Source organism: Myotis daubentonii, chromosome 18 (assembly GCF_963259705.1).
Source record: "Myotis daubentonii chromosome 18, mMyoDau2.1, whole genome shotgun sequence".
NCBI classification, from domain to species: Eukaryota; Metazoa; Chordata; class Mammalia; order Chiroptera; family Vespertilionidae; genus Myotis; species Myotis daubentonii.
Genome location: NC_081857.1, coordinates 36,193,405 through 36,204,803, shown reverse-complemented (window position 1 = coordinate 36,204,803; position 11,399 = coordinate 36,193,405). Strand labels below are relative to the sequence as shown.

General features: G+C 46.0%; 1 protein-coding gene across 3 annotated transcripts in view; it reads left to right on the top strand.

The window, feature by feature from the left end:
• The first annotated feature begins 37 nt into the window (after positions 1–37).
• Positions 38–11,399, top strand: part of HIPK1 (homeodomain interacting protein kinase 1) — a 45,430-nt gene continuing 34,068 nt past the window's right edge. The window contains exons 1-2 of one of the 3 annotated variants that reach the window (XM_059674550.1): positions 38–356; positions 9,523–10,597. In XM_059674550.1, the coding sequence (XP_059530533.1) occupies positions 9,525–10,597 (1,073 nt within the window). In that variant the 5' untranslated portion in view covers positions 38–356; positions 9,523–9,524. Of the gene's footprint in view, positions 357–7,537; positions 7,559–9,522; positions 10,598–11,399 lie in introns of those variants that run through there. The other 2 variants (XM_059674549.1, XM_059674551.1) reach the window with 2 other exon arrangements.

Sequence of the window (11,399 nt, the reverse complement as noted above, 5' to 3'; positions counted from 1 at the left end):
GATGGGGCGGCCGCTCGGCGCTCGGCTCGTCGGGTCTGGCGACAGCAGCAGCAGCGGCGGCGGCGGAGCGAGGGGCCCGGCGGCGGCCCCGGACGGCTGCGGGAGGCCGAGGCGGGATCGCGCGGGGCCGAGGCGGCAGCGACGGCGGCCAGGGCCCGGGCGGCGGGGCGAGCGGGGAGCTGTGGGGGCTCCCCCCGCGGGACGGGTGCGGGGACGGCTCCGGGGGGCGGGGGCCGGGGCCCGGGCTGGCGCGCGCGGGGGGTATGATGACCCGGCGGCGGGGCCCCGGATCCTGTCTCCTCCGCCGCCTCCTCACGGCAGCCCCAGCTCGCGGCTGAGAACCAGACACACCGGCGGTGAGTCGGCGCGGGCGGGCGGGCGGGCGGGCGGGCTCCTGGGCCGGGAGCGCCCTCGGATCGGCTCCCCGCGGGGCTCCGGGCGGGCCGCGGGCTGTCCGGGGCGCCCGGCCTGCGGGGGACGCCTCTCTCGGGGAGCCCCCCCCCCCGGGATCGGGGTCGGGGTCCTGCGGCCAGGCCGCTCTCGGCCGCGGACGGGATCGTGCCCCCGGGAAAGCGGGGAGGCTGCGGGCTGGTTTTCGGGGCAACTCCCCCTGCGTCCTGCCACTTCTTCCTGGGCGTGTTGTTCTCGAATGACAGGGGCCGCCGGCGTCTCCCCGCCGGCTTCTCCGCGGCTCCCGTGGCGGGTGCCCGGCCGGGCGGCGGGTGCGTGTGTGCTTCCCGGCCCCGCCGGTCGCCGCGGCGGCGGGTCGTGCGTGCCGTCTGGGGCCCGGCACCGGCGTCGGGAGGGATCGGTGGTGGCGGGCGGGTGTGGGCGCTCCCCGCTCCCCCCCGCCGGTGCCGTTGAGCCCCGCTGGTGTGTAATCGTTCCGCTTGTCGTTTTGTAACGATGGGGAGGCGGCGGGGGACCAGCCCACCGATGGATGCATCTGTGTGTGCGGGGCCGAGCCCGAGGTCTGGCTCCGGGGGAAACTTTTGCTGTTTGCTGTCTGCTGTCACTTTCCCAAAGCTTTCGTTTAAGAAAAAAAAAAAAATCATAAAAGGGCGAGGAAACAACCCAAACTCCACGCTCTTCGCCCGGCTCCGTGGGAAGGAGGAGCCCTTTTTGTTGCTAGCAACCCGGACCGGGAGGTCGGTCGCCGGGAGCGCGGGTCCGCCCGCGGGTTTGCCGTGACCATCCCGAGCCCGGGCCTGCGTTTCTGCTGGGCGCGCTTTTCCTGTTTATGGGGGGGGGGGGAGGGGAGGGGAGGGGAGTGGAGGGGAGGGGTGCAGAGCGGGGGGCCGGGGAAGGGGGAACCACCCGGGGCTCCGCTAGGTCTCCCCGGCTTACGCCGCCGACTCCGTGGTAGGTGCACCCGTTCTGAGGCAGCCCTCGATGCTTGCTTTTGGGAATTTTCAGGAATTGCATCCAAATATGCATTTCCACTGGAGCCTGTTCTGCCCAGTATGTCCTTTATCTTGTTTGTTTCCTAGTAACTCTGATGAAAACAGCCGTGTGGCTTCCTGCCCCCGGTGAAGTGGGGTTAAATTAAGTGGCTGATGCCCTGAGCAAAACCTGCAATTTTGCTCTTGTTTGTGTAAAGCTATTTTTGATTCTTGGTCTGCAGTTTTGTGTGTGTGTGTGTGGTGGTTTTTTTTTTTTTTTTTTTTTTGGCTTTTTTTTTAAGATTACAGAGGGTGCAAATCATTACCAGCTTTTTTTTCCCCGCATCGAGGTCTAAAGCTTTCTGTAAAACGGTTTTAAAAATCTACTAGCAAGTCACTTTACCCAGCAGTTGTTATTCAGCAAGGGAGTTTGGATATTTCCATGTAATGATCTCGGGGTTCTGTGCTATAATACTGGTATGATGAAGGATATCATGGACCGAAAGATACTATTCCTGGTTTGAAGGAACAAAAAGGGCCACCCTTCAACTTGTGGTTGGAACTGGAGGCAGCCAAGCCAGTAAAGCATCTGATGATTAAAAAATGGTGAATAAGATCTTGTAAATATACTGGCTCTGATTGGTAAAAGGACTTTTGCTGGTGACATGTTCATGACTAGTTTATCCTCACTTTGGACATTGTCGTTTTATGGATTGCAGAGCAAGTCGATTGGTAACTTGAGATTCAAAACCAAACCAGAACTCCCTTCTAAAAGTAAAAAAGGATAGTCTCAAAATTCACGGTTCTCAGGAAAATGGAATTCTTTCATCCTGTGGTTTTGTTTTCATAAGCACAGCTCAGTCGTTGTGTTGGTAGAAACCAGCCAGCCAACCCTGCCTTGTAAACTTATGATACTTGGAACTTGTGCAACTTGTTGTTAGTTATATATTGTAACCGGTCCTTTTGTAATTTGAAGTAAATTGTAGACATGAACTTCCTGATCTGCCCTCTTATTTTCATTTTCACAACTGTATAAAGTATCCATTACCTTTTTTTTTTTTTTAGTTTTTAAAAAGTTAGTTATTAATTCCTTCCCAGTTTCTTTTTTTATTATTTTTATTGATTTCAGAGAGGAAGGGAGTGGGGGAGAGAGAGAGAAACATCAATGATGAGAGAAAATCATTGATTGGCTGCCTCTTGCATGCCCCATACTGGGGATTGAGCTGGCAACCCGGGCATCTGCCCTGACTGGGAATTGAACCATGACCTCCTGGTTCATATATAGGTCAACGCTCAACCAGTGAGCCACATAGGCTGGGCCCTCCACAGTTTCTTCGCTTACGTTTCATGTTATTCTGAACACAAGTCATCAAAATCATTTTCCTTCCAGTAGCACTTCAACAGTCACTGATTTGCTTTTGATTCCTTTTCTGTTCCGAATCTTGCAGCTCTCTAAACGCCCAACGTATTTTGGTAGAGCATAATTTGGCACTTAAAGAAATTTACATCCTGTTTTTATATTTTTCTCTTTCTTTTTGGTGTGTCATATCACCAAAGCACATTTCTAAGCTCTTGGGAGGTGGGGAAAGTTATGTGTATTTCTTTTGGATTCTTTAAGGACACCTGGTACAGTGCTTTCCCAGAGAGCTTAAGGGAAAAGAACCAGAAGGCCTGAGTTCTTTGCCAGCCTCGCTACTCATTAACTCTGTGAAACTAGGGCTTTCTTGGGTCTCCTTTTCCTCATCTTGGAATTAGGGAGTTTTAGAAAGCATATAAGGTCTGTTTTAGCTGTAAGAATCCCTGTCTCCCCCCCCCCCCCCCTTTTTTTTTTTTTTTTTTTGCCAGTGTCTTCTCCAATGCAGTACGTTTTTTATTCAGATTTTCTCCTTGCTCTAAACAGTTCATTTTTCCATGGCCCCTGGCACACTGGCAATAGTCATCTCATTCATCTGAAAGAGCGCTTTCCACCTTCTGCCTGCCAAACGGTTGTTACCTTGCCTGGGTCCTGTTTCCCTTAGACTTTTGCCTGTTGATCTAAATGGGGTCCCCTTTTAGTGTCTGTTTCAGATTGAGCTATGCTTTAGTTTGACGTACTCCTTATACAGTTTTCTTTAAACTGTACAGGCCTGTAGACTGTCCTGTGCACGTACTGAGATAGCACCTTTTTACCAAACACAAAAGCACCTGCTTTCTTTTCTTTTCTTTTTTTCTGTTACTATAGATTCGTCATTCCAAATCCTAAGAGAGCTACTGGAATTTAGGAAACAATATCCTACCTACAAGGAAAGCCCCCTCAGCCAGTTTACTGAAAAATTACAAAATTGGTTTAAATGGCTGGAAATTGTATAGACTTGGAGAGTTACTTTGTCAGCTCACAGCACCTATTTCACACCCTGTTTTTGTGTGCTAGTTGGGGAACTGGCTTGTTTCACATGGTTCCATATGAAGGAAGTGCTGCAGGAAAGGGGATGGGGAGCTTTGATTCAAATGATGTCCTGAGGGTTTCAAGCTTATTTTTTCCTTCAGTATCATTATATTTAGAAAACTGATTATATATATATATATATATATATATATATATATATATATATATATATATATATATATTTTCTTGTAGACGTGAGATTCTAATTTCTATTTTTCATCATGTATTTCTCTAATCTAGTCAAAATGACTTCTGAACTCTTATGTTTATATATATATATATATATGAAGTAATGTGATCTCTCTATAGTCATTCATTCTAGCAAACATTTTACACATACAGGGTGCCAACCATTGTGGTAGATGCTGATGATTAAAAAAAGGGGGGACACTTACTCTTCTGTTGAGATTTGCCCATGACACTTGCAGTTTAGAAGTCAACTTTTAAATAAATAATTACAAATAGTCATATTTAGAATAAAATCCAGAGCGGCCCACAGGTCACTAGCCCTGTTTCCTCTTTGGGTCCTGTTTCTACTGTTTTCTCTCCGTCCTTTCCATCGATACTGGTCTCTTCTTCAAGGAGGCCAAGAGTATGTCTTGGCACTAACTCTTCTTTTTCACTTTCAGTGGCACCTTCTTGTCTGTTCGGTCTCAGTGTAAGTGCCACCACCTTATAAGGGCTTCCTTGGCCACCAAACCCAGGGTCTCTCCTTGCACCTTCACTATCATGTCATTGTGTTTTGTTTTCATAACATTTATCACTAGCTGCTATTTTGTGTGTGTGTGTATGTGTGTGTATGTATGTATGTGTTTGTCTCCTCAATAGAAAGTAGACTCCAGGAGATAAGGGATCTTATCCATCTGGAACACCTCATCTCCTGTGGCTAGACCAGTGCCAGGCAGATAGACATGTTTGTTAATAAATGAAATGAGTAATTACAAGTGTAGTATGTAGTAGTGAAGGATGCTACGGGAGCCTTTACCAGCAAACCTACCCTCTTATGAAGTGGTCTGGGGAAGGCTTTCCTGAGTATGTTTGTCAGCATAAGGTAGACTAAACAACAGTCTAGCTGAAGGGAAATAGTTTTTCTCTCATGTAGCAGCCTGAATGTTCCAGGTTGCCGTGATCATTGCTGGTGGGGGAGGTGGCTTCGCGCTCCATGGCCATTCGGGGACCCATGTTCTTTCCATCTCGTTGCTCTGTCATTCTTCGGTGTGGTTTCATGGTGGAAGCTGAGTCTCCATGAGTTCCTGCTGGTGGAGAGGGAAAGGAACATGAAAGCCTCCTCCCCCCCCCCCCCCCCACATCACTTCCTATTAGAGAGAGGGGCTGGGAACCATAGTCGAGCCTAGGATGAAGGAGAAAGGAAGTTTCGAGCCCAAGCAACACCCTGTACCACACTGAAAAAGGGAGCTGTGAGGGGAGATGAAAAGGATAAGTAGAAATTAGAAAAAAGGAGGCTGAAGGGGAAATGAAGTTCAGAGAGGGGACATGATGTTTGAAGGAACTAGGGCAGGAGAAGGCAAGGCCTACTCTAGGAACACAGAGAAACGTGGTACTTCTGAAAGAGAGAACCTGGGATGGGTAAAACGAGGCTACAAAACTAATCAGGGTCCAGATCTTACAAGGCCTGGAGATCCCAGCTAGAAACACTTATTGGAAGGTTTTAAGTGGGGGACTGATACGCATTTTTGTAAGGTGAAGAGTGAATTGGGAGAAGGAGGCATAAAAAGGGGGCCTTCGGGGGAAAGGAGACATATGTAATCCTCTTTGTAATACTTTAAGCAAGAAAAAAAAGAAAGAAAAAAAAAGAAAATTCCAAAAAAATAAATAAATAAAAGTGGGCCTTGAGAGTTCAGATTGGGGGAGACAGGTTAGACTATTGAATTGTGCAGTAGGGGTAGAAAAAAAAGGGTGGAGTAGAGAGATGGTGTTCTGGTGAAAGAGTTTTCTTGCCAAACTTGTCTTGCTTTATTTTTACAGAACATGTATTCTTGTTTACCTACTTTAATGATGTGAATGCTCTTTATATATCGTGTGCTGGAGAGTATGTACATCTGTGTACATGTCAGCTGAGGACAAGTACTAGAGGAAGAAACAATATACTGTTTTTAGGTTATTTAGATCACCAAGTGTTAAATTATATCAAAGAGGCAAAGATGACACTAAGTGAAAACAGTAGGAATATGTTATTGGTATGTCAGGGAAAAGATGGGAGTTACTGAAAACTAAAGGCAAAGTAATCACCTTGGTTGTCATACCCAGTTGTTCTATTCCTAGTTATAATATTTGAATTTTTTTTTTACTATTTATTTATTTATATTGGTTTCAGAGAGGAAGGGAGGAGAGAGAGAAATATTAGTGATGAGAGAGAATCATTGATCCGCTGCCTCCTGCACACCTCCCACTGGGGATCCAGCCTGCAACCCGGGCATGTGCCCTTGACTGGAATTGAACCTGGGACCCTTCAGTCCGCAGGCTGACACTCTATCTGCTGAGCCAAACCGGCTAGGGCTAATATTTGAATTTTTAAAAAAATATATTTATATTGATTTCAGAGAGGAAGGGAAAGGGAGAGAGAGAGAGATAGAAACATCAATGATGAGAGAGAATAATAGATTGGCTGCCTCCTGCACACCCCCTACTGGGGACTGACCCTGCAACTCTGCATGTGTCCTTGACTAGAATCGAACCTGGGGCCCTTCAGTCTGCAGGCTGGTCTGTCCACTGAGCCAAACCGGCGAGGGCTTAATTCTTTATTGTAAGATTCTCCCTATGAAGTGACTTAGTGTGGGGCACCCAACAGATGTTGAGTAGATGTGACCATGGCAGGGAGTGGGGTAACTTTCCTGGTTTTGAAAGCCTTGGATTCTAGCAAGACTCGTTTCTCGTTTTAGTAGTAAGTAGAAGTACCAGTAGCTTTTTGCCTTTTCATTTTAGTTGGGGATTAACGCAGTGGGCAAATTTGTCATTACGTTTAGATGGTTAAATCCTTGGAAAGTCAGGTTCGAAATGAAAAGGCTAGTTTATTGCTGGATCGAAGTGCCACATTTTCAGGAAGTCAGAGAAATAACGTCTAGTTTATTGGGAGCTGTTCTCCTGTGAATTGAAAATATTTGTGCTGTAGTTAAGTTTTGGAGGGTTTTCAACTGTGCAGGGTCAGTGCCCTTAGACCCCCCTGCATTGTTCAAGGGGCAGCTGTAATTTCCTTCACAGAGTCGGCTGATACATGATAGGTTTCCCACAGTGTGAAGTCTGTTCCATGTTTTTGTTTGGGAGGTCTCAGCCTAGGTAGAACATTGCCTGCCCATGTGCAAAGGCAAATTTCGTGGAACATGGTACCTTTATCCCGTGTCTACAAATGGCTGTTTTCAGCTGAATTTCAGAGTGTTACATCAGTAAGAGTGTTGATTTTTGTAGGCATCTTTGGTTCTGTCTTTTCTTCTCTCCTTGTGCTCGTTGAGGTCAGCATGAGTCTCAGCCACCCTGTGAGTCCTGGTGCCACCATACTGACGTAAGCGTACCCTCCACCCTGGCTGTGGGGAAGGCCCGTGAAATTCTGGTTGTTCTTTTCCTGCGGGGAACTTAAATTTTTCTCACTGAGTGAGAATTATATTCATTTATATACTTGAACCTTCTGAAACATTTTCTAGAACTGGTGCCTTTTGCAGTACTGAGTTGAAGGTTGAAGCCATCAGCATCTGCTATTTTGTTTATTGGGTGAAGAGTTGTCAGTAACATTACTCTGGTGAATGCAATATTTTTAAAAAGTGTCTAGTTATGAACATGCTTTTAAGAATTTGCTATTACATTTTATGAATTGTTTTCAGTATTATTTTAAGGCCTCCTGTTCCCAGACATAGAGCTACAAATTGCAGTTTGTGTATTCTAATTCTTTTACTAAATTCTTTTAGTAGCTCAACAGATAGACAGCGAAAAGCAAATTTCGCAAATTTTCTCCATTTCTTGCTCAATTTTATGATGACAAATATTTTTGCATATATTTTAATAGGTACATTTTGTACAGGCCCTGGTACAGATTTTTCTGTTACTATAATTTGGTATTATGTCAGCGATATAGGTAGAACAAGTTGATTTGTAAATTTATAGCCTTGGAGTTAAATTGCACTGACTCTAGCCTTTAATTTACACTTTTTTCTCTTCGAGATTCATATAAATTATGGAAACTCTTGTTTGAAGTACATCCAGACCACATTTTTAGAAATTGAAGGCTGAGGGTTTGTTCGTTCCAGCTGTCTAGTCCAGTGCAGATGGTTTTCAGTTGCATTCAGGCACGAAGAAATGTACACACTGCTTTTTTATGTTCTGTAACATCCTTTGTCACGCTTCCTTCCTTTCTACTTGTGTGTGTTTATTCTCTTATGACTAGTAAAATTATACTGTGTGTCCTGGAGTGGAGACTTCCCCCATTTTTCTAGGACTGCACAACTAAAATGGAGGGACATTAAAAAACGAAACCAGCATCGACAATCCTGCAGTTTAATATGAATGGTAGGGAGTAGCTCTGCCTTCGGTAGGCAGGGGTTGCATCACCAACAAATATTGAGTGTCTGTCAATTGCCAGAGTCCGTGGTAGGTTCTGGCAATATAAGCGAAGCACAAGACAGTCATGGTACCTGCCCTCATGGAACTGATACTGTAGCTGGGAATGTAGTAAATAATTTCAAGTTGTAAGGGAGGAACAGGGTGCTATGGGAGTTTATGGAATGCGGCAGGGCAGTGGTGATGGTGATTGGCGCAGGTGTGTGTGTGTGAACAGTTTTCCCAGCAGAGAATCTATGTTGAATCAGAGAGCTTTCTGAAAACTGAAAGAAGGGTGGTATGGCTGGAGTGGAGGATTCAAGGGGGGAAGACTTTGGAAGTCACAGCAGTGGAGTTTGGGAGCTTTAGGGCAGGTTGAGGATTTTGGACTTTATCCCCAAAGCAGGGGAAACCTGGGAGGCAGGAGGAGAGAGAGGACTTTGCATCATCATCCTGATGACTTTCTTTCTCAAAAAAGAAAGAGCAGTCTTTCAATTTGCATAGGACTCCCTCCCAACCTCAAACCTCCCATTCAAGATTCAAGATTAGTTTGGAGGCTACTGGAAGTTCCAGTGAACTAGAATAGTTCCAACGGGTAGAGAAAAACGGCCGATTGGAGATACACTTGGGAGGCAGAATGGAAGATTTGGTTATAGATTAGATGTGGGGGGATAAGGGAGAGGAATGAGGGTAATAACAGTGAGTGAGTCCCAGGCACTATTACATGTATCAAATCTTTAGATTCTCACAATAACCCCACCAGGTAGATATTACTGTCAATGTTTTATAGATGAAGAAGCAGACTCATGGTCTCCCTGGTTTTTGCCCTGAGGTGCTGGGTGTATGGTGGTGTCTCATAACTGAGTTAGAAAACTGGGGTGGGATGGAGGCTCCTTAGTTAAATTTTGGACACGTTGAATTTGAGGTGTCTGTAAGTTAATCCAAGTTGCAGTGTAGAGTGGTTAGGTTATTTAGAAATAAGAATTTGGGGGCCTTGGATGGGTAGCTCAGTTGGTTTGTCCTTCTATAACAAAAAAGGTTTATCCTTCTATAACAGGAAACATATTTTGGAAAATGTAGCAAATTAAACCCAGCCAGATATGTTTCCTGGTGGCTTTTCTAAACGAGAAGTTGTGACCTGGGGGTCTGACTCTTCCTCTCTCCGTGCAGGTATGGCATCACAGCTGCAGTTTTCCCCCCCATCAGTGTCGTCGAGTGCCTTCTGCAGTGCGAAGAAACTGAAAATAGAGCCCTCCGGCTGGGATGTTTCTGGACAGAGCAACAACGACAAATACTATCCCCACAGCAAAACCCTCCCCGCCGCACAAGGGCAAGCCAGCTCCTCTCACCAGGTAGCAAACTTCAACATCCCTGCCTATGACCAGGGCCTTCTCCTCCCAGCCCCTGCCGTGGAGCACATTGTTGTAACAGCGGCTGACAGCTCGGCCAGCGCTGCGACATCCACCTTCCAAAGCAGCCAGACCCTGACGCACAGGAGCAACGTTTCTTTGCTTGAGCCATATCAAAAATGTGGACTGAAAAGAAAAAGTGAGGAGGTCGACAGCAACGGTAGCGTGCAGATCATAGAAGAACATCCCCCTCTCATGCTGCAAAACAGGACTGTGGTGGGTGCTGCTGCCACGACCACCACTGTGACCACAAAGAGTAGCAGTTCCAGCGGAGAAGGGGATTACCAGCTGGTCCAGCATGAGATCCTTTGCTCGATGACCAACAGCTACGAAGTCCTGGAGTTCCTCGGCCGGGGAACGTTCGGACAGGTGGCGAAGTGCTGGAAGCGGAGCACCAAGGAAATTGTGGCTATTAAGATCTTGAAGAACCACCCCTCCTATGCCAGACAAGGACAGATCGAAGTGAGCATCCTTTCCCGCCTCAGCAGTGAAAATGCTGATGAGTATAATTTTGTCCGTTCTTATGAGTGCTTTCAGCATAAGAATCACACCTGCCTTGTGTTTGAGATGCTGGAGCAGAACTTGTATGATTTCCTAAAGCAGAACAAGTTCAGTCCACTGCCACTCAAGTACATCAGGCCCATCCTGCAGCAGGTGGCCACCGCCCTGATGAAGCTCAAGAGCCTGGGTCTCATTCACGCCGACCTGAAGCCAGAAAACATAATGCTGGTCGATCCAGTGCGCCAGCCCTACCGAGTGAAGGTCATTGACTTTGGTTCTGCTAGTCACGTGTCCAAGGCCGTGTGCTCAACCTACTTACAGTCACGCTACTACAGGCAAGTGGCCAACGCTAAAAAGCTTGTGTCAGACTCGAGATCTGTCTTTATAGTTAATATATAGTACATAAGGCTACATAGGACAAGGAATGTATTTACAGAGTCCAAGGTAGAAACAGGATCATGTTTTAGTTTGTGTGGTATTCCTATAAGCAACATTATTGTATATCTGAAATCTTTTTTAACACTAGAAAAATTAATTGTCTGATTCCGAAGCTTGTTCCTAGTTGAATTATATAGTTGGCCCTTGAACAACATGGCGGTTAGGGGGAACCTGCATATACCTTTTGACTCCCCCAAAACTTAAGTTGTTCTCCAGTATCTGTAGGGGATTACTTCCGGGACCTTGCAGATATCAAAATTCACAGATGCCCCAGAATAATATCCCACTGTATGTACCTACCATATTTTGTTTATTCACTCATTTGGTGGTGGACACTTGTTTATTTTTACATTTTTAGCTGTTATGAATAATGCTGTGATGAACATTGGTATTCAGTTGCTTAAGTGTCTGTTTTTAGTTCTTTTGGGTATAGAGCCAGAAGTAGAGTGCCTGGGTCATATGGTAGTTCTATGTTGAACTCTTTGAGAAGCCACCAAACTGTTCCACAGCTGCTGCACTATTTTGCATTCCCACCAGAAGTGCATGAGGATTCTAATTTCTCCACATCCTCACCAACAGTTGTTATTTTCTGTGGTTTTTGTTTGTTTGTTTTTGATAACAGTCATCCTTGTATGCATGAAATGATACCTCATTGTGGTTTTGATTTGCATTTCCCAAATGATTAGTGATGTTGAACAT